The sequence below is a fragment of the Centroberyx gerrardi genome, chromosome 19 (assembly GCF_048128805.1).
Source record: "Centroberyx gerrardi isolate f3 chromosome 19, fCenGer3.hap1.cur.20231027, whole genome shotgun sequence".
NCBI classification, from domain to species: domain Eukaryota; kingdom Metazoa; phylum Chordata; class Actinopteri; order Beryciformes; family Berycidae; genus Centroberyx; species Centroberyx gerrardi.
Genome location: NC_136015.1, coordinates 11278624 through 11301891, shown reverse-complemented (window position 1 = coordinate 11301891; position 23268 = coordinate 11278624). Strand labels below are relative to the sequence as shown.

The following is a 23268-nucleotide window of genomic DNA, read 5'->3' as shown; positions in this document are numbered from 1 at the left end:
ATTTGCACATTGTCATTTGACTTCTGTAATAGAAAACCGTACTAAATCAAAAAGAAATATCTTTATTTATTCATAACTCATTCTTTATGAACATTGCACCAAGGATGAGTTCATCCTCTGCCCAAAAGTTGCTTGTTCCTAAAAAGGCAATGTTGCTCCATTTCTTACACCCACACTCCCTCTCTCACATACACACCTCTCTCGCTCACACACAAAGACACTCACACACACACAGTGTCAGCCACTTTTTCCTGTCTCCAGTACAGTACACAGACAATAAGTAGTTACAGAGTTGCAAGTTAAAAACCCATGGGGCACCTCACTAGGGGAGCCGTTCTCCACCCGACTCCTGAACCAATCACACAGTAAATGCGTCTTACATCCACCTGCTGTCAGAATCGGCTCCCGAAAGACAAACTGTAGGATTCAGTCTCCTGTCAGAACCAACTCAACAAATGACCTCCTCTCCTGTAGGAATCGAAAAGTGGTTCAGAAAAACGGACTCAGCATTACTAATGTGCGTGAGTGACAGCCATCGGTGTCTGCCATGATAGCTTGGAGAAGAACTTTGAATAAAAATCCATAAGTACAGTAGGGAAAAGAGTCCATCCGTCTCTTGGTCCCTTAAGATTGTCCCTCTGCCTTTTCCATAGATGAAAGTTTCCCAACAGAGGCCAAAAAGCAGCCCTCTGAGCTTTTCTTCAGTAGTTGCTCTTCTAGTATAGTAGAGGAAAAAACAGTGGAAAGGCATGAAATCACTTCAGAAAATATCAGCAAAGAGGAACATAATTTAAAAAACACTGATTTGACTTGACTGAAAAAGAAAAGGACACTGGTCTGTCTTACTGACCAGACAGAAATGTAGTGTGTGTTCATCTTGAGGTTACTTATCCTATTTCATTACTCCGCCCTCTCTGAATTTGTTTTCTTCCCCTGGGGCATGCACCTTAATGAAGTAAACGCGTCTAGTTTACAGGACGAGTTGCTTTTGGATTTTAAGAGGCTTATCTACGCCTACTGGTGTGAAAAACAAAAAAAAGAAACTGCCCAGATCACAAAAAAAGAATCCACCCACAGTCTCTGGTTCTCTACCTCCTCCTCTCTTCTCATCCGTTGTCTGTGATCTCTGTTAAGGCTCCTGAGTGGTTGGCCAGCCCGCCAGTATTTCGGGGCTGTAGCCAATAGCAGTGACCCTGGGACGCCCTGGGGAGGAGGGCGCGGCCTCAGTATGTCTCCGAATCAGAGTCGTTGAGCTCATCGTCCGCGGAGATGGAGGACAGTGGGCGGTCCGGCCTGCAGTAGGAGGCGTGGTCAGGCCTCAGAGGGGGCGGGGTGTCAAAGGCCACGCCTTTGGAGATGTGGTTGGAGGAGGGGCGGTGGTTGACGACCGTCCGAGCGAGAGAGAGAGCGGGCAGAGTTGCTATGGTGACCATGGGGGAGGCGGGCATCATGGAGTTGAGGATGAGGGCGAGGCAGTCAGCCACGTCCCGGTTGGGAGCGCAGGCCAGTGCTGGGGTGTAACCTGGGGACAGGAGAGGAAATGTTTGCTCATATTTCGGTGCTAAAGTGTGTCTGAATCGAGGTTGTGCGCTAAAGCAGTGAGGTGCATGCTGACCGTTCTCGTCCACTGCCAACACACTGGCTCCTTTCCCCAGCAGCTCCTGAACCACCACCGTCAGACCGTTCCTGGCTGCTACATGCAGGGGCCTGCAGGGGAGAGGGGAGAGGGGGGTGGTGGTGGAAGGAGTCACAGAGTTAAAGTAAATCCAATCTGAAGTTATTAGGGGTTATTAGTGTCCTACGCTCTAGCAGGACTACATACGTCTGGAGAGCAGCATTGGTGGAGTTGATGAGGTTCCTGTCACTGAGCTTCTCCAGAATCAACAACGCACTCGTCTCGTGACCCTGGGAGGAACAGAGAGCAAGAAAGCAGAGGAGAGTGGAAAAAGAAAAAAGGGATGAGATGACAATTGAATGGGATTTGCAAGATTTGCAATAACAAACATGATTTAATTAACCTCACCACCAGCTAAACGCTGATTAATTTTGACAGGCTGGTAAGTTTATTTTCTCTACCACTGTTGGTCCTATGTCATATTTGGTTGGTGAATGGCCAGTGGATGAAAAAGTTAGTTTCTTCTGTGTGTGTGTGTGTGTGTGTGTGTGTGTGTGTGTGTGTTACCTTGCTGCAAGCCAGATGTAAGGCTGTGTTCCTGTGGTTATCCTGTAGTGTGAGGTCTGCTTTGGCGCTGCTCACCAACACTTCTGCAACAGACAGATGGAGATGGTTACCTCCAAGCTTCAGTGATGAAAGACCAACACTATATCTCTCTGTGTGTGTGTGTGTGTGTGTGTACTGACCCACAGCATTGGTCTGTCCGTTGAGAGCGGCCATCATCAGTGGCGTGCTGCGAGTGTGTGTGTCGACTGTGTTTGCCTGAGCTCCGTGGGCCAGCAGCAGGGAAACACACTCCACATGGTCTGAAAACGCTGCTGCGTGAAGGGAGGTCCTACAGTGACACACACACAGTTAAGAACATGCTGACACAGCTACTGCATCGATTTCTAGATAGGACAAATCTATTTCTAAGTTCACCACAATGTGCTGTGCAGGGAACAAATACACAAATACAGTTCTGTCACAAGTCAGTCAGTTATGAGTATTTTAATGCATACTGTGTGTCATGTTGGAGCAAAATTATTACATGAATAATAATAATATAATAATAGTAATAGTGTATGAGTGTGTTTGCGTCTCTCACCTGCCCTTGGAGTCAGTGGTGTTGACGATGGCAGCACCCAGGGAGTCAATTAACATCTCAGCTACTCCCTCGTTATCGTTCATTCTGAAATACACAACACACACACACACAGTCACATGTCTGCACACCACACTGTTAAAAATATCCACCACACCCAAACATGCAAGATGTGTACAGACACATGGTCTTACACAGCACAGTGCAGGGGGCTGAAGGAGTTGCCCTGAATCTTCCTGAACGCCTCCTGGTCTAACAGCACCTCCACACACGCATCGTATCCTAGAAAGAGAGAGGGAGAGAGAGAACAAGAGAAAGAGAGACAGACAGAGCAAGAGATAGATATAGAAAGGGAGAGAGGAGGATAGAAAAGAAAAGAAATATAAGGAAAGAATAGAAGGTTAGAGGGAATTTTTAAACTTCAGACTACTAGTGCAGTGCCCGTTCAAAATAGGCGTAGGCTATCAGTCGCTTGCTTTGAGCCCCGCTGCTGCACAGAGCGCTGTTCGCTTGTTTATTCAAAGTTTATTAATATTGAACGTGTCGCGTGTCCAATCCGACACTGCACGTCCTTGGTCCCCAGCAATACACCCGCCAAGTGTGAAGTAGATCGGACAAACGGTTCTCGAGATATGTGAAGGACACACAGACGGAGATTCCTTGCTTTATTGTATGATGAATCAATAACTCTTTTCTGTCCAGTTTTTACTGGTGCAATACATGCAGTGTTACTAAATAGTTTATATATAAATATCAAATCTGAAGTATTTTGGGGTTTTTGCACTTTTACAAATGCTATGCCATAGCTTCAGACAGAACAGAAATGTCAATGTGTTTGAGTGTTTCATGCCCTGTCCTTACCGTTGTAGCAGGCCCAGTGCAGCGGTGTGTAGCCCTGGTTGTCAGTGAGGTGTGTGTTAGTGTGTGAGGAGCTGGTGGCCTGCAGCAGGGCCCCCAGGGCGCCCACACGGCCACAGGCGGATGCCAGGTGCAGGGGCGAGCGGCCGCGTATGTCCCTCACACACACACTGGCCCCCCGCTGAAGGAGGGCCTCCACACACTCCTCCTGGCCTGTCACCGCCTGTAGGAAAACCAGAAAATATTACACATCATTTGTGCTGAAAATGCTAATATTTGTTCACATATAGTGATTTTTGAATGTGATGTTATGTTGATGTGTGTTTCAGAATATAATTGAAACATTTTGCTTCAAAGGTTTGGTAAAAGTTATGCTAAATCAAGGCAGAAAACTGGGTCACAAATTAAACAAAACCAAATGCACTACAAACATTAGAAGATAGTCAAGTAGAATAATAATAGTAGGATATTCCCACCTCCTTCCAAAATTACTAACATAATGTAATATGACGATGGAAAAATAACATTCTATAAAAGGATTTTTTGGAATTAGTTAATATAATTAAAGTAACAATTAAAAACATGTCTATAATAAAGTGTTTTACATGTGCTCACTTGCAGAAGCAAATAGTAAATAGGTATAAAAATAAAAAAACATTTTACAAAGCTACAGAGACCACCAGGTGACACCAGAAAAAAATATTTGTGTAATGCGGGCTGAGCCACATGTGCATATGAAATATGTTGCATCGTATTTTTTTCCTGCTATATTATATCAAAGTCAAATCATGCACAAAAACGGTTGCTATGCTTTCCAGTAGGATGTGTTCATGTGTGCATCCCTTGGTAAAGCCAAGAAAACAGCACTAAACACAAGCACTTTGTGGCGTGCACTTTTGACCTGGTCTGAGCAGGTGGGCAGCACAAGCACAACTCCCCGTAGTCCCTGACACCAAAATTGCAGTGATCAGTCGCTACTGACACACTCCCTACTGCGCCTCACCTCCCACATAGCCTTAGTCAAGTGCATGGAGAGTCACCAAAATACCAAACGAGCACAGGCGAGAAAGAAACCGGTGTGTGCCCGATGAAAATGCCTGCCATCCCCCATGCACCGTTAGGAAAATAGAGCCCCTAATGTTAGTGGGTGTGTACGAGTGTGTCTCACCCCGCGGTGTAGTGCCGTCCTGCCCCAGCGGTCCCGGGCCTCTACACTGGCTCCTTGACTGAGTAGTGAGTACACACACTCTGTGTGTCCACTCAGCACTGCCAACATCAAAGCCGTCCTGCACAGACCAAGAAAATATCAACTTATACTCAACAGCTAAGAGATAACACAATGTCATAGTGAAAAAACATACTGATTAAGTTCAGATGAAACTAGTTAATACATTGAAACAAGAAGTAAAGGATCCTGACCCATCCCAAGCAAATCACTCACTGAAAGCTTCCAACTTAAGCCATTTATATCCACACACACATACACACTCACTGTCCGTTGGCGTCTTGTATGTCCACAGAAGAGTGTTGATCGTTGTTGCCCATGAGCAGGCGCAGGCACTCTGGGTGGCCATTCATAGCTGAAGGATACACACACAGACACAACTTAGTAACTTAGCAAATTACTTTTTAAAAGCCAGGCTGCAAACCAAATTAATGTGATGTGTAAGTGTTGTATCCACACTGACTCTGTGGTTGTAAGTGTGTACCTGTAGCATGTGACTGTGTGCATAACTGCAGCATGATTGCCTGAATGTACATGTGTACCTGCAGCGTGTATGGCCGTCCTCTTGCGTGTGTAGTCGCGGGCCATGGGTGAGGCTCCGTGGTGCAGCAGCAGGGAGACACACTCCTGGTGGCCCCTGGAGCAGGCCAGGCTGAGGGGCGTCCGGCCCTCGGGGCTACGGACATCCACATCCAGCAGGGAGGACAGGAGGACCTCCAGTGCTCCACAGTGGCCGTGGTACGCCTGGATAGAGGGGGCACACACACACACATCAACAGACACAGTGTTAATAGCCAAAAGCAGTCAGACAGAGAGAGAGTCAAAGCACTAGAGACAGAGATCCTGAGTGTGAGAAAGACAGACAGCTAAATAGACAGACTGAGAAATCCCTGAACTCACCGCCAAGTGTAGTGGACTGACCGGGGCCTGGCTCTCGGAGTCACTCAGCATGTCTGTTCCCGACGTCTCCATCAACTGACACAGAGAGGTGGTTGACAAAATACTCAATTCATTTCCAGGTTTACACACATTGCATCTCACAGCCACATTAATGTGGCATAGAAATGAAGCCGTGTTCCCACTACTCCGCTTTTTTCAAACTGTCAGTGCCTATTTTATATGAAAGTCAATGAGGAGCAGCAATGAGGCAGAGGATGAGCATCCACTTTATAAAGATGCTGTGCCTGGCGTCTTTTTAGTTGAGACCACTTGTTTTTAATTTTTTAATGTAACACACATTTTTTGTGAGCCAACCAATCACAAGGAAGAAGAGGAGGCACTTTCTCAAAAGCAGAATAGTGTGAGCGCACCATAATATTTTGCCCAGCAGAGGGAGCTCATGCCACAAAGAAATAAGTGGTCAAGGAGAGTAAAATGCATGAAAATAAATATTTGATGAAATCTTCTTACCACATCAAGAGGTGTCTCACTTGCTATCTGAAAGAAAAAGAAGGCAAATACTGTAAGTAAAGAAGATGAATGGTTCTTGTGGCAGATTATATGTGTTTTGTTTAGAGCACTATGCCATCTGCAGGGTTCCTACACACATTCACTTCATGTGAAGATTTTGCTTGTTGATCCATATGATGTATGCTGGGTAGAGGCTGGGTAATATGTCCACCCACTAGACCACATCATTCTACAGCTGCAGATGTTTCTTCAAAAAGCATACAATATGTAAAATGACTATGGTCTTTAATATTCCTAAAATATGGAGAGTGAACTACATTTCCATACGTCTCAAGACTTTTCTCTACAATTCCAAACTTTTCAAGACATGGGAATTATCAGTTTCAATTTCCATGTTTTTCCAAGTTTTCCAGTGCTGTGTAGGAACTCTACATGTGACACATTTTCATGTAGCATGGTAGTTGTTCCCACCAGTTCCAGGCAGAGAGTGTGTCCGTAGGCCGAGGCATAGTGCACTGCACTGTAACCCTGTTTGTCTCTCACTCCTGGATCAGCATCATTCCTCAACAGGTACTCCAGACACCTGACAGAGAAAGAACAATAAGAAAACAAAGAAGGGGCTAACAAAACAAATCACACAGCATACACACACAATGGAAATGAATGGACTTCAAGCAAAAGCTACCGTCAGACATTTAGGATTCCCTGTTGCACTTCTAGCAGTTAGTTTGCTAGAAACTCTCTCTCTCTCTCACTCACACACACACACACACACACACACACACACACACACACACACACACACACACACACAGTAGAACTTACTTTCCATCAGTGTCTACTGCAGCAGCGTAGTGTAGGGGGCTGCAGCCTCTCTGGTCCAGCTCATTGACGCTGGCCCCGGAGCCCACCAGGGCAAACACACACTGGTAGTTGCAGTTGGCTGATGCATAGTGGAGTGGAGTCCTGGGACGGTCAGGGAGCCAACATCGGCCATTATTCACACCAGCAAGGACTACATATCCCCTCTCCTCTACCCACCCTAACTGCTCTCAAAACATTTGTCTCTACCTCTTTCTTTAGCTCTTATTTTATTTCTTTTCTTCTCTATTACATGATCCTTCTGTGGTTACAGGCTGTGACCCCTGCACCTTACTACTGGATGTTTGTACTTTTGGTGATCTAGGAATTTAAGATTATTCCAATTATTGCGCTAATTGTAAGTGGCTCTGTACCCACTAACAATGTAGTCAGTCCCTATACAAATGAACTCTGCTACTCTTCTATCAGCTAGATGCCTAAAATGTAAATGAGAATGTAAATGCTGGACTACATCAGACTGGGCATTTCTGTTGCCTTGCCAATCAGAGTAGCTACCTCAAAGGTAGAATTGTTAGAATTTACTCTTTTTCATTGATTGCTTTCTCTCAGGGCCATTTGGCATTCTCAAATGAATTAAACCACATTCTTACTAGGAGATATGCAAAACAGCCTCCGCAAAATAGCTGCAGAAAGCAGCTGTGACATAAATTGAAAAAATAATATAACTATTATAGCAACGACAAGTCCAATTAAATCTCACAGTCAGTATAGACAAAGAGCTCACCTTCCAAAGTTGTCTTTCCGGTTAAAGTCAGCTCCTGTGTTTAACAGCAAGTTCAGACACTCCAGGTTCCTGGTTGGAGAGAAAGAGTCACCATTTCATTGACATACGAATCCAAGAGACTGCAGGGCAAAGTGTTGTCTCTGCTCTTTATACCAAAATACATCAAATTCAATTCAATTTTCAAGTAAAAAGGTAAAAAGGAGGATAAGAATGAAGAGGACAGGGAAAATGAGAGGTTTGTGGAAAGAGTGCCAGAGATGAAACAATGATGGAACATTGAGTAGAAACACTGACTCACCCTCCAGCTGCAGCAGCATGCAGACAGGTCCTTCCAAAGTCGTCAGGGGTGTCGATGTCGAAGCCTGAGTAAATATGCAATCAGCATCAATTTAGATGTCAACTAGGTGATGCCAGTGGCAAGAATGGTGCCAGCGTGGTGAGTGTACCTGAGGACAGCAGCTTCCTGCAGCAATCTGAGAAGCCGCTGAGAGCTGCCAGGTGGAGGGGGAACATCCCATGAATACCTCTCCTGCAAAGATAAAAGGCACACGAGACACAGTTACAAGCCTTCACAGGACATGAAGGTCATGGCGTGTGAGCATGTGTGCATTCTTGATGAGAGAGAGAGAGAGAAAGATACACCTTGATTTTAACAATCTCACCAGTCCTCAAAATGTTCACACATTAAGGGAAATTAGCAACAATAATGAATGAAGAATAACATTGTGGATTGCTAATCTGTTCTTATTTGAATGTTATTGTTCTATAGTGAACAATGTATGAACCCAGCGTTTCTTACAAATAAAGTAGACACCGAATTCAGTAGAAAGACAGAGAGAAACAGGGATGGAGCGTGTTTAATGTGCACTGTGACTAACTTGGCGGTGTTGGCCCCGTGGTTGATGAGTGCGGTGATGATGAGCTCGTGGCCATACCGAGCAGCGATGTGAAGGGCAGAGTTTTTGCTCTTGTCCTCGCAGTCAATCTCCGCTCCTGCACATATTTATAAATATATGCAGTCCCATTAATACAACATGAGGACATCCACAAAAAAGATGTATGCAGATAATTTGTGAAGTCATGCCATATGTAATAAATTTACAATCAGCACGCCTGCACATCCAAAACAATTAGAGGCAAGACAGCACACTGTGGGGGGGGGGCTCTCACCATTTTGAATGAGGGCCTGAGAGCGAGAGAACCTGCCATGGGCAGCTGCCATGTGGAGGGGAGTCTTACCATCCTTACTCTAGATGGAGAGAGAGACAGAGAAATTGGGAGAAAAGAGGGTCCTGATTTTCTGTAGGAAGACAACATATCAGTACTACAGTACATCAAGAGACATCATGTGAGTGTGGACAGTTGACTGCACTGTGAACTCTTAGTGAGGTTACCAGCCTGGGGTTTAAGAGCTTAGAAAGAATGGAAGCTATCTTACACCGACTTGTGCACCACACGCACACACACACACACGCACACACACATTCTTTGAGCAGCTTGCAGCCTGAGGGAGTCAGCTCCCCCCATCTTCCATATGGCCTTGCATCTTGAGGCTGTGTGGAGCCAATATCAGTTTCCATCAGTGCTAACAAAGTGTTTACAACACTGTAATTTCTTTGGTCGTTTCTTGCTAGTAGCTACTGAGCAGCAATCATTCCTTAACACTTGCTAAGAGCTTTCTGCTGAGCAGTGTTTGCTGTAGATGGTGGGGTTAGGAGTATTTTGGTTCTGAAACACAGGTTCACACCTGGGTCCATTACAGGATCCGTTACAGCAGGTGCTGCAATTTAAGCATGGCTCTTAATGTAAAGGAAACACTATATGCTGAGATGTATTTGTGTGTGCTTGAATGTGCATGTGTTATGTATGTATGGACACACTGAGTACTCACCCTCATGTTGACATGAGCACCATGGGCCAGCAGCAGCTCCTGGCACAGCGCCCCCTGGCGGGAGGAAGAGGCAAAATGGAGGGCAGAGAAACCCCTCTCATTCACCTGAGATAGGATGGTAAATAACACAATTAAACACACACAGCCATCGTCAGACTGCAGGCTCACACTATGTCACATGGAGACACACACATACCTGGTTGACGTTGGCCCCAGCCTCGATGAGCTCATTCACCACCACATCCTGTCCGTTATAACAGGCAACATGGAGCGGGGTGTTGCCATAGGCGTTTACTTCGTTGATCTACACAGGCAGACAGAGAAGAGTATGAATGTATGTCTTGATGTGCATACTTATACAGCCTAACTTTTCAGGCACTGAGAAAAAGAGTTAATTTAATTTTTGCATTTTCATTGAATAAAGAATACCATACCATAAATACCATTCAAATAGCATGTATTTTTTACAGTTAATACTTTGGCTTGGTCCAAGGGTCATGGCACATTATATGCATGTTGAGGATGTCAGTTGTTAGTTAATGTAAAAAAAATTTTTTTTTTTCAATTTTAAATTTTGTGGTGTACTGATAATGATAGAGTCCCTATGATTAGCACTGACAATACTGAGAGCATAACACGCTCTGTGTGCCTCCCGGTCTGTGTCTGTGTGTGTGTGTGTGTGTGTGTGTGTGTGTGTGTGTGTGTGTGTGTGTGTGCGTGTGTGCGTGTGTATTCTGACCTGGACCCCCAGGCCCAGCAGGTAGTGCACTGTGCTGCTCATGCCACTGGAGGCAGCTGCGTGGAGCGGGGTATAGGCCTTCTTGTCCTTACAGTCGACCTCGGCTCCACTGGCCACCAGCAGCCTCACCACCTCCAGATGACCTGAAACAGAGGGGGGGCGGGAGAGAAAGAGCTGGGTGGAACTTTAACCGAAATGAGATTAGTGTGTGTGTGTGTGTGTGTGTGTGTGTGTGTGTGTGGGGCGGGGGGGGGGGGATTTAGCATACGCAGTGTGTATGGGTGGTTAGATACAACAGATTCATCTAATGTCACAGAAAGTCCATTTGCACAACAACAGTCTTACCCATGTAGGCTGCCCAGTGGATGGCTCTCCTGTCCTTCTTATCAAATGCATTAATGTTGGCTCCTCTGGACAGCAGCAGCTTCACCATCTGACACACACACACACACACACACGCACACAAACTTTAATAGGTGCCGACACGTTTATGTGTGTGTGTCTGCGTGTGTGTGTGTGTGTGTGTGTGTGTGTGTGTGTGTGAGACCAACCTCTACATGTCCGCTGAAGGCAGCATGGTGCAGAGCAGTGCGCCCTGCCCGGTCAGACACGTTGACGTTGCTAAGCAGCGGGACCAGGGCCTCAGCGCAGCGTACCGCCTTGTTGCTAGCTGCAACATGGAGCGGTGTCTGCCAGTTCTTGTCCCGGGCGTTAACATCAGCACTGTGCTTCAACAACACCGACACTGCGTCCTGGACAGAGAGAGCCAATATAGTTCAGTGTTATAATAAGGCACATGCCAGTGTGTGCAGGTGTGTGTGTGAGTGTATGTATGTGTGCTTGCTATTCTCAGTATTCTCAGTTGGTTTGAACTGGTCCTATCAACCTGGAGCTTGACCAAGGTAGGACAAGTCTTTACAGATTTAATAACTGAATTGATGAGATTCAGTGTATTTCATTACTTGTGACAAAGGAAAACCTGCAGTAGAGTCACAGGAGTACACATGGTGTGTGTGTGTGTATGTGTGTGTATATGTGTAATGTGTTACCTCACTGCAAGAGGCGACAGCTCGGTGAAGAGGAGTCAACCACTTGTTATCTTTGGCATTAACTCTGGCTCCTTGGGGGAGGGCAGGAGAGAGTGAAAGCATTAGAGAGAGAGAGAGAGAGAGAGAGAGAGAGAGAGAGAGAGAGAGAGAGAGAGACAGAGAGAGAGAGAGAGAGAAACAGAGAATAGAGAAATGTCAGAGAAATGTCAACAATGACAGAGCGAAGGGAAACATGTTGAAAGCCTGAAAAACATCTGATCATTGAAAACAGAGAGCACGTGCGAGAGAAGAAAGCTTAAAGTAAAGGTTAAATGTCTTGTGGGAGGGGGGATCCCATGAGCCACTAGTGCCTGGAGGGTGTAAAAACTCCCATGACCCTTTTTGGGACTGTTGGGGGAGGGGGGTTAAAATAGCCCAGAAATTGCACCTGTTGCTGCCCCTTGACGTCACTGAACAACAGTCAACACACACACACACACACACACACACACACACTTCCCCCCCTACTCTCGAGTGTTTTACGTCAACGTTGGCCCCACCTCCTGACCTGCTCAGCTGACTTCACAGAAAGCCAAGCCGTAGACCCGATCAGATGAATGATAAATCATGAGCGATGTCACCAAGAGAAGACTGACAGCCACATAGCAGTGAGCAGAACACACGTGGAGGGGCTTTGAAGAGTTCAGGGAAAGCAGAGGGCTGGACGGACAGGGGATTACAAGGTAAACTGATAGGAGGCTGGAGAGGGTAACATATCAAATGACTAGCTCGACAAACTGCACTGTAAAAATATGTCCACCTTAATTCATTTTAGCCTAGTATTGAGTCTTAAAATCTTGTATTCCTTAAAACAAGTGGAAACAAACTACCAATAGGGAGAGATAATTCAGTTTAAAATGCAGTTTCACCCGTTTTCTCAAAAGTGACAATATCTTGAAATAAAGCAAATCAATCTATTGGTATCACAATAAAGTCATTTCATTCAAATAAATTCTTGAAACAAGCTGATTTGCATTGGAAACAAGTGTGAACGTATTTTAAGATATTGCCACTTGTTTTGAGAAAACTCTCAAAACGGGTGAAACTGCAATAGAAACAATTTAAATGATCTCACCCCCAATGGCAGATTTTTCACTTGTTTTAAGAAAAGTAAGATTTTAGGACTCAATATTAGAATACATTTTGCATTTTGCAGTGTGAATAAGATGCATAGATGGATGACTAAGCTATGTAATGGACTGAAAAAGAGCAAGGTTAGGAGAGCCAGGATGGATATATTGATGAAGAGAAAGGCTACATAGGTGCACAGAGGAATGGTTGCTAATAGCCAGTGTGGATGGATGGATGGATGGATGGATGGATGAGTAAGCTTCCCAATAGAACTGGTAGGTGGATGGATATTAGGCGAAACAGATCGAATTGACAGATGGATATAGTTTTACCTGAGAGGATGAGCAGCTCAATGATCTCAGCATCTCCCAGGTAGGCTGCAGCATGCAGGGGCGTCCGCTTCTCATTGTCCTGATAGGGGATACATATTACACACACACACACACATAAAATTAAACATGGACATTAGTTCTCCCTCTTTCTCACGCAAACCTAGGCCCCACTACACATGCATGCACACACACATACACAAATCATGGCTGTGTGAAGCATACATCACATATCCAACCACACGATCAATAGGCCGCACACCGTGGGACACCAAAAGAAACATGAGACCAGAGCAACCAGGGGACAACCTTCTGTCATCTGTTCACTCTTATTCCTTAATTCCCTCCATCACTCCAATCCGCCCTGCTGTCCTCCCTCCTATCCCACTTTCTGTCTCTTCTATCATTTTATTGTCAGTGTTTTGCAATTGCTGTCTCTACAGCAGGCTAAAGAGTTTCTTGGTTGACTTTCTATTCATTTTTCACCATCTCATCCGTCTCTTCCTGTCTGTGGGACTAACCAACCATGCAATTGCCTCCGTCGGACCGGAGAGAGCAGTCCATCCCTTTCTCCCTCTGCATCTATCCCTTTATCCATCCATCCTTTGTCTACCCTCCGTCCCTCCCTCTCCTTCTCTCTTCCGGTGCAGCAGAGGGCAATCAGCAGAGTGGGGCTATAAACAATGTCACGTGACCACGATAGGCTTGAGCCAGTGTTGCTGACTCTAGGAAGACTCAGTGTGATGACCCCAGCATTACAGACGCACAGAAAGAGAGAGAGAGACAGACTAAGACAGAAACATGTGCAGTCAAATCGAGAAAAAGACTAGGGATGTAAGAGTGTACAAAGAGAGGGGGAGATGGTTGTGCCCTTAAACCTTAGGATATGGTTGAACATTATTAACAGTCCATGCTTGCTGCCCTAGTTGACAGCTATATGAGAGGGGGAAGGTAGGAAGCTGCCAAAAGGCACTCTCATTCAGTCAATCAGTCGATAGGAGCCCAAATCAATAGTAGCCTGCCGGCTGACTGCTTCTCTCCTTGCCGTTGTTTATTTGGCAGTGAGCGTGTGTGAAGATATCAGACACAAATACACAGGGGTGTGATCAGGACAACACAAAATAGTGGAAGATAATGGAAGAAAAGCAGGGGGAAATTGTGGTGTGTATCCAACATAACTGAATTCTTGTAAAAGGCCTGAAAAATCTCCAACCTGATACAAGCTAAATAAAACAAGTGAAATTGTACCTGCACGTTGACATCCTCTTTCTTGAATATGAGGGAGCGAACTTCATCGGGGTCGACGTTGAAGATGGCTCTCAACAGAGACGGCTGCAGAAACAAACAAAAACACAACTTAGTGCTGATGTATGTGTTTAACTTCCTAGATTTGCAATGCAGCAATTATCTGCATTGAAATACTCTCACACAGCCACCATAATCCAAGGCTGGGGACATGGCCATAGGCCGCAAATGGCTGTGTACCGCTGGTTTGTTTATGACAGAGTAGCAGCTGCAGCATGCACACACACTTACACACACACACACAAACGTCTGAGTCTGTGAGGGGTTAAAGCTGTGCGCTCTGTTGACACCTGGTGTGAGACCAGCTGGTAAGAATGTAAATAGTGTTGTAAAAGACAAGAGGTATGTGGACACAATGACTAGGCTACCTGTGTATCCATACTAAACTATCTCCTCTGCTCCAAAACCTTTCATCGGGACAACTTCTAAACAAAATGATACCAGACAGAGTGAGGGCAAAGGAAGAAAGGACAAAGAAAATAAAAGTGAAGGGTCTTGGGGAGAGTTGATGAATTGCCTGGAAGGCAGAAGGTGCTAATGAATGAGAGAAATAAAATCATCCTCAGCGCTCTTCTCTCACCTCATTTCCTCTGTGTTCGCGTGTGTGCAACTGGTGTGAGCATGATAGCATGGTGCCGCCTGATACTGATTGCATGTGCTGAACAACACGCATACATATATCTTCAGGAGTTTAGGGTGGGCAACGCAATAACCAGCATTCCTATACTTGCTTATACATCATATTCACAGAATTGACTTTCTGTGTGTCTGTCTTCGTTGTCTGAACATTTTGTTCTGCATGAGCCTCAATCATTCACTCTAATACTGAACACAACTGCTTAAAGTGAGTAACAATATGCTCAGCTCACAACACAATTCACTTCATGATACTAGGCCCAAAATACCATACTTTAGTTTATTCAACAATTGAGTTACATTTATAAAAAACATATGAAGAAATGCTCAAGGATAGCACAACAAAATCCTGGACTTATCCTGGCCCAAGTCCTGGCCCACCGTGTTTCTTTTCTGCCCTGGCAAGATGATGACAGGCACTTTCATGCCTCACTATCACTTTCATGATATTACAAATGAAAGTAAAATTAACACAAATTTGTCTGTAATAGAACAAGATTGGCCTAAGTTATGTGTTTCTTCCTTCATCCATGCCATTGAATAGATGAGTACTGCTTTGCTATTTTAGCATGAAATTCTGATGATTATTTGACAGCTTTGTTTCTTAGCTGAAATTTTGTGTCACAATTTTGCCTGACAACATAGTGAGGCTGCACTATAACGGCTAAAATAATAATCATGATTATTAGGCTAGTTATGGTGATCACGCTCATTAATCAGAATTATTGCTTTTGATGATTTGAGGGAGAAATTATTTTACTTCATCTTTAGCATCTTGTTGATTAATGTGAACTACAGTGAATATTTTAAATGAAGTGAAATGTTTAAATATTACCAATAGTCTAGGATTATTAACAGTGGATAATAATAATGATAATACATAATTGTGTAGCCCAACAATATAGCTGATAGCAGAAACATTGCGTTAATGTGAAACATTAGTAAGCACCTTTTGCTACAATCTGGACAGCTCAACTGAATGCGTAGTTATGATTTTAAGTGCAATACTTTCCTATATGTTCAAGCAACTTCAAAGCCCTTCACCCATTCTCTTCAAGTTTTATTGCATTTCACTCATTTGCTATCAAGCACTTAATATCCGTGGAAGCACTGGACACACTCTTCTTGTCATACACACTTTCACCCAGTGAGGGCTGCCAGGGTAAAGTGAGACTGAAGTTATGCCATTCACTACTACGCAAGTAGTATGTAGACCTCCACCTACCTCTTAGCCTCTCTCTTTTTCCCATCCCTCTCTCATTTCTCGTCCCTCCTAAAAATAAGTAGGGCTGTCAGGCATGTCAGTATCTGTCTCCTGCCTATTACATTAATGACCGTTGGAACTATGGCAGAGAGCGGAGAAGGTAGACATGAACTAACAACACTAATCCCGTCATCAGAGCCGGCACATCTTCTCTCTATTATTGGACTTCCCCCTCCTTAGTGTACACTTCAAACAGCAGTTTTCACAGGATGAAAAGGCTTATTATCATGTTTCTATGGCAGGCTTAGCCTTAGACAACACTGGAGACTACAAAGGCCTAGGCCTTGGTGAAAATCTATACAAACCAAAAGGTCATCTCATATGGTGCTATATTCAGAACCGTTTGTCATGTGTTGGCACTGCATTGTATTTTTATGCAGCAGGCTGTGTAACTATGTACTTCAGTAGCTGTATTACCAATGCAATGCTCTGTCTCCAAACCCCGGCTGAATGCCATCACCCACATAATCGACCACATAAACCAAATGCCTGGTAAAACCTCAGCTATCACAAAAAACTCAGACTATATTTCTGTCTAACTATTGCCAATACAAGCCAAATGAATGGGTTGTAGCTAAAAATGCCTAGTCTAAGATATAGCAAACTCTAATTCAAATCAATGGAATGAACCAAACAGACGGGCCCCTCTCACCTTGTCCTCCTGAGCGCCAGCCCTTCGAGAGGCATGATGGGATCTGCGGTCTGGGGAGGATTTGGGGCGAGGAGGTGGGGATGAAGATGAGGGCTCATCCTCCTCCACCTCCTCCAGCACCACGATACACACACGGCTCGCCCGCTCCGACCGCATCAGGAACAAACACACACACACACACACACCAAGGCAATCACTCACACACTCACACACACACACACACTGTTCCCTCTCACATACGTGCGCAAATCTGGAGCACAAGCGTCAGCAGTAAATCCCACAAACACAGTGCTTTCCTCGCAAACACATACTGCACGTCTTCAGGTAAAATCCGATGTGAAAACCAGCTCTGTCCTCTATCCTTCAGTGTTGCTGGGCTGCATGTCTCCTCTGTCTCTTCTCTCCTCTCTCTAACACACGCTCACTCACTCTGAGCAGCAGTAGCGGAGACAGCAGGGAATTCCTTTGCGTAATGGTGGCGGTAAGCGGCATGCGGCAGAACGAGCCGGGCTGCCTAGCACCACACAGGAAGCTACATATCCTCACTGCCGCGCTGCAGCCAGGCACACACACACATGCGCACACACGTCAGATGCTAACACACACACACAGAGGCCCTGTGATTAGTGCGGACAATACTGGGAGCTGTAGCACCCCATGTCTGTGTGGGTGTGTGTCGCTCTTTTCAGACAGACTGCTGAAACCAGCTCTTTCAGAGGGAGAGAGGGAGAGGATAGGAGGGGGAGGGGAGAGAGAGAGAGTGAAAGGAGAAGGGAGGGGAACAGGGGATAGAGTGAAAAGAAGAAAAAGAGAGAATAATTGCAGGTAGGTACCTAGAGCTCTGCAACACACAAATCAGCCCCCTCCATTGAAAAGAAATAGAAACCTGAAGATGAATGGAGAAAAGGTGAAAGAGGGGGCAGATGACAGCAATGGGAGCAAGCTGATTTGGGAAAGTTGACTGAAACACAAGATGACTCCAAAAAGCTGAGTGAGAATGTCCAACTTCAGACAGAAACAGAAACGGAAAGGGAAAGACAGAGAGGCATGGAAAGGAGGGCTGAAGGAGACAGTGGGCTCTGCTGTTCCTAGCCGTCCACTGAGATCAGAAGGTCGCTTGCCGAGTAGCGCCCACCTTCTGCTACCAATGCCATGTGTCGGAATGGGAGAGCGTGAGATCCTGTATAGTGGTCTGAATGGAATGTGAATGCATGTGTTCTCATTTACCGATCCTTGTCGTATTGCTCCAATGCTAAACCACTCTGGGAAGTCAAGCTCTGAGATGCCTGAGCTTTGTTGCTCTGCATTAATGTAATGGTGTGCGATTTGAGTATTTTTTGTTTAAAGCCTCGAAGGCCTGTAGACACTGGCCAAACCTGAGACAATCCAAAAAGCTGTAACCCACAAAGCTTGGCACAAACCAAACCATGTGCACTACTCTGTTATGATACTTTTAGAATTAGTAAAAAAAGATTTTCGCGGTCTGCACTTCATAAAGTTGGTGCTGAAATAGAGGAGGTGTTTACTCCTCTCAAAATGCAAACAAGAAGAAAAGGAAATGGATGCCAGATCTGTGTCTGTGTGTGTGCTAGCATCCCCTTTGGTGTATTGGTGGCATAGCTTCAAAACGTCCCCATCTCCTCATTATAAAACTGGAACAAACTGGCTTTGCCAGAGAATGCGAGGCTAGCTAACAAGACCAGTGTGTGTGTGTGTGTGTGTGTGTGTGTGTGTGCGCGCGTGTGTGTGTGTCAGTCCCCCTTCATATTCAAGACAGATCCTAAAAAGAGCAATCTTGCCAAGCCACACAACCCCATTAACTCAGAGGGAGGGACAGAGCAAGGGAGAGAGCATGAGAGAGAGATGCTGTTGGATGGAGACTGTCTGCAGGCCTAAATTCAGAGTCTAATGGGCTTACCATTCATAAACTTAATATGAAAGACAGCCGACAACCTTCCTGCCCTTTCAGCAACTGACCTGACAATATAGACTTGCTTCATAAGCACAAATTCAGAATATTGTTTGTGAAGCAAAGCACGTAAACAAACAGCCTATCATGTGTGTCTATCCCATTGAGAGCTTCTAGCACTGAGGATAAACTCTGGAACATAGCCCAAAGAAATTTGTATAGCAGATTTGTTGACGTTATCCAAATAGGAATGAGCATTTCTGTGCACTGTGTGCTTAAAGAAGTAATCAGGATACTAAAAAAGCATAAAATGGGAAATATGCAGAACCTGAAAACTACTATTAGTGACATGCGTGTATGTGTGTTTTCATGAGGCAGACAGAGCTTAAAATACCTCCTGTGTTGCTGAGGCGGTGCTTTTCTCTGAGAAAAACAGCTTCACCACACCTCAGCATGGCTTCCATCAAAACAAGGGGATACATGAACAGTGCTCTCTCGTTCTTTCACCCTTTCCCTCTCTCTCCCCCTCACACACACATACACATACACACAAAATTCCAGAACAAGATGGGCCTAAATGCGTGAGGAAGGAATAGTGTGACAGTGTGCGTGTGTGTGAGTGAAAGTATGCAGGCTTGCTCTGACCTTTGCTCCGACCCTGTGCACAGGATATACTGTGTGCAATATAATCCATGTCTAGAAACAAACACGCCTTCACACGTGCGCACGCACACACACACACACACACACACACACACACACACACATACATACACACACACACACACACACACACACACAGGCATGAACAGCACGAATGAAGAGTTTAAAGGTTGAGGTTGCTTTTATGAAATTTCTGCTTCATTACATAGAATTGGCCTACAGCGGAGGATAAAAAGAAAGATTCAAGAGTGGTTGACCTGCAGCAAAGGTTTGCACCCAAGACATTATGTGTCTGGCGTGCACCTCAGCACAGTGGATCACCAAGACATGCTATCCATCGACTGCTCCAACAGAATGGCAAACTGCATAAGCAGTTAATACTGTGTGTAAATTTGAATTCATTCTTTGTTAAGTAAAACTTTAATTGAGAAAAATACACGCTAATACGGGATTGGCGGAATAGTCATGCCACACAACCACCACAAAAGACTAGTAACACAAGTAAGCAATCCTTCATTTCCTTCCTGGCAATGTATCCTGACCTTGCAAACTGAAACTGTCAACTTTGGTGGATGATTCAGCTGATGGGCAACGTGCTGACAATTTTATATGGGCTGAGCCAATAAGAAATGGGTCCAGGAAGGTGTGTGCCAAGAGAAATGTGTGTTTACTGTCAGGTTTGACATTGTATTCAGTTTTAGGGGACCAAAAGGTTCTGTATTATTCTGTATTATGAAGCTCATTGTTTTTACCTTGTGCTCCTCATAAAGGTCATCTGTAGGAGAGGGATATAGACACCCTGGATGTTTGGGTCGGAGGCAACACACGTCTCATTCCCACACAAACACACACAAGATGTTACATGGCACCCTGAGGCACTCTGGCTTTCAGCCACTTGACACCTCTGGTATTGCTGATGTTGCATTATGGATATACTGTATCTGCAAACCCCTGACACACACACACACACACGCACACAAAAAGGTAAGCAGAAGGTCAGACAAGCAGACAAGACAGGGCATTGTCATAGTGTGTGTGTGTGTGTGTGCCTCTCTCAAATGCCCCAACCCTCTCTCTCCTCAGCCAGGACACTGACAGGACGCCCTCTAGAGGACAGACAGGCGGCTGTCCTAGGATCATTTGCCAGCAGTGATATTCTGTCCTGTCTCTCTAGTCCTGCCCTCTCTGGCTCTCTCAGGCTGCATCAGTGTCCGGCTATTTTGGTCTCTTTGTCTAATTCTCTGTCAGCGAGCAATAGAGAACAATAGAGAATGGAGAGGGGGATCTAATCACAAACACTCTTCCGCTCACTGCGTGCCTGCCGGCTGCCCGGAAGAGTGGTCAGAGCAGGACAGGCCACAGCCCTGCACCATCACTGACCCAGTTTGATTGAAGCCACAGAGCTTCGCGACAGTGTCTCACTGTCCCCATTTAGGCCAGTTCTAAACATTTTCAAAAAGGTCTAAGCAATCTTCATTCTCCCCCCCTCTCTCTCTCTCTCGCTCTCTTGAGCACAAATATGCACACAAACACACACAATCAATCCACCTAGCTATAAAAATATCTCAGTTGCCCAGGAAATGTTGATCCTTGAAAATGCCAAGAACATTATGAAGAACAAACAAAATGACACAAAGCCTTGCCATTAGAGTGGTGATATACCAGTGGAAAAGGGGGAAAAGGGAGCCACAGAATGGAAAATATTTTCAAATGGTTCCCCAGGACACAAAATGGCCTATGTGATTAAAACAACAATGCTGAACCCACTACGTAGGTACTGATGCCTGTCAGCTGCCTACCTAGATGCCCTGTGTATCACTGCCTGTAGTTGTTAGTATTAACAGCAGCTGATTTGAGCACATGGATAGTGGCTAGCTAATACATGAACTCAACTCAGCTGGAGACCTTGGCACCAGTAGCACCTGTTATTTTAGTCTGACAGGCTTCCTTCTCTTCAGCAACAGGTGACTGGTCAAAGTTCCAACTGAGAAAATGTGCAGCGAGCTAAAATAGACAGCTGGCAAAGCAAAACTCTCCGGGTAAAAAATTAGCCAGCACTCAGTTAGCTAATTCAGAAACCCACGATGCAATTCAAGTTACAGCCGACATGTTTAACTAACTTTAAGTTAGTGACATTACAAAGCGGTGGTAGATAATAAGGTCATATCTGCTTGTCACACAAGAGTCCAAGTTATAGCTAACTAATGGAGTGGAAATGCTAGAGTTAACCAGAGCAAGCGAGTTAGCTAGCTAGCAATCCAGCTGTGGTCACCAGTCCATCACCAGCAGCAGCAGTAGTAACAACAACAAACAACAGTAGCTAAAAATGTCAAAGAAAATTGACAACTGAAGTGCCTTAACCTTACCTGGAAACGATAATGTTAGTGTAGCTAACAGGTGATCCAACTTAACGTTAGCAAGCTCAAACAGAGTTCTTTATCTCGTTTTCTGTTAACTGTTAGCTGCCATATCAGATGTCATTAGTTAACGGTACGAAGCTAACAAGTAGCTAGCGGTTAAGCTGTTCGTTTTTAACTTTTCATTTGGCAAACTGATAAGATAGTTTAACTAGGTCACCATGCTTCAACTTAGCTGAAGTCAACTTATCGCTAAACTAAACGGTTAACGTTAACTTACTCAGTGTTGACTACAAAAATACTCTAGCTACGAACTGTTAGCTAGTCAGCTTAGCTAACACTGACAGCTTAACTATAAAGTAAAATTTTAGATAACGTTACCTGGTCCTGTATCTTCAAAACCATCATATTCCCCGTGTACCGGAGGCAGCAACTCGCCTGTGAGTTACTGTTAATGACGGGGACCGCTGAATGAGCAAAGGCTCTCCTGACCGGAGCGAAGTCAAACGGTGCAACTTCCCCCTTTTCCTTCCTGCCATGAACAAACGCACCATAACATGGGACAGAAGTGACAAAGCAGACTTGTTGGGCCCAAACACGGCAGTTAACAAACTGCACACATCATCATCATCATCATCATCATGACCAGGGGTTCCCAAACTTTTTCATGTCAAACATCCCCAAATAGATACGCCTGGAAAACACACATACTCCAATGGGGGCTTATGGTGTGTCTGTGGTACTTTATTTAGCCTATGGTATTTCTTTTACCCCTATGGCAGAGGTTCTCAAAGTGTGGTCCAGGGGCCCTTGAGGGGGTTGCAGGGGGTCCCCAGCATCATGAAGAATAGTTAATTCACTTTAAGTTATCTCAATTAGAGGATGTGTAAGAACTACTAATCTAATCATAAATTTCACTCTCACCACGATTATCTCCCTGCATACAGAGTACACAGTTATACAATTAAATTCTATGTTATCACTTTCATATTTCTATAATATTCCTACAGTTTTCATAAGGTTGTTATGGAGACTTTACAGGAGTTAGCCTACTATTTTGCTGTATGGTGTCCTACAAAATATTTATTATAGGATTACTTAAGTGGAAGGTAAACGTTAGATAAGATTTTGTCCCCATCTCAGAAGATTTCCAGCTATAATTAGTATAGAATTGCATAACTGTTATTATTATAGGTGGGGTGATGAGAACAGTGGAGGCAGTGAAACCTATAATCAAGTCATCCTTCTAACTAATACATAACTATCAGAATCAATCGACATGATGGAAAAACAACACTAGGAAAATAAGGTCCAGGTTGAGAATAATCAGATTTGTCCTTTAAAACTGTGCAACATCAAGCACACAGCCTATCTCAAAGTGTAAGGATGCTTCTGTGCTCACACTCTTCAGTTTATTCTCTCCCAGACAGAACACTCTCCACAAGAACATAAGTATCGACTTGGAATTCTTGGATTTGATAATCACCTCCAGTGTGGAAATGATGT

General features: G+C 44.7%; 1 protein-coding gene across 2 annotated transcripts; it reads right to left on the bottom strand.

Annotated features, from left to right (window-relative positions):
• Nucleotides 1-42: 42 nt before the first annotated feature.
• On the bottom strand, nt 43-22278 carry ankrd28a (ankyrin repeat domain 28a). Of its 2 annotated transcripts, none has more exons than XM_071896564.2 (29): nt 22144-22278; nt 14225-14308; nt 12980-13058; nt 11538-11608; nt 11040-11240; nt 10834-10921; nt 10489-10631; nt 9946-10053; nt 9750-9854; nt 9029-9107; nt 8737-8851; nt 8305-8387; nt 8157-8220; nt 7859-7927; nt 7078-7218; nt 6724-6835; nt 6253-6279; nt 5743-5817; nt 5385-5586; nt 5110-5197; nt 4786-4903; nt 3621-3840; nt 2954-3041; nt 2763-2846; nt 2362-2510; nt 2183-2265; nt 1823-1905; nt 1616-1707; nt 43-1522 (listed from the first exon to the last, which is right to left on the bottom strand). In XM_071896564.2, the coding sequence occupies exons 1-29, from the start codon at nt 22168-22170 to the stop codon at nt 1224-1226; spliced, it is 3177 nt and encodes a 1058-aa protein (XP_071752665.2). In that variant the 5' UTR covers nt 22171-22278; the 3' UTR covers nt 43-1223. The 2 variants fall into 2 exon arrangements, with proteins under 2 accessions (XP_071752665.2, XP_071752664.2); XM_071896563.2 differs by lacking the exon at nt 22144-22278 and adding an exon at nt 16834-16989.
• Between the last annotated feature and the right edge of the window lie 990 nt (nt 22279-23268).

What these genes read in the sequence shown, in the direction of transcription:
- ankrd28a (XM_071896563.2), bottom strand. Translation starts at nt 16,989, where the DNA reads ATGCGGTCGGAGCGGGCGAGCCGTGTGTGTATCGTGGTGCTGGAGGAG. An exon ending in TGCTGGGCCTGGGGGTCCAG is followed by an intron (nt 10,054 to 10,488) that starts GTCAGAATACAC and finishes CTGCCTGTGTAG; the next exon opens with ATCAACGAAGTAAACGCCTA. An exon ending in CTGGGGCCAACGTCAACCAG is followed by an intron (nt 9,855 to 9,945) that starts GTATGTGTGTGT and finishes ATCCTATCTCAG; the next exon opens with GTGAATGAGAGGGGTTTCTC.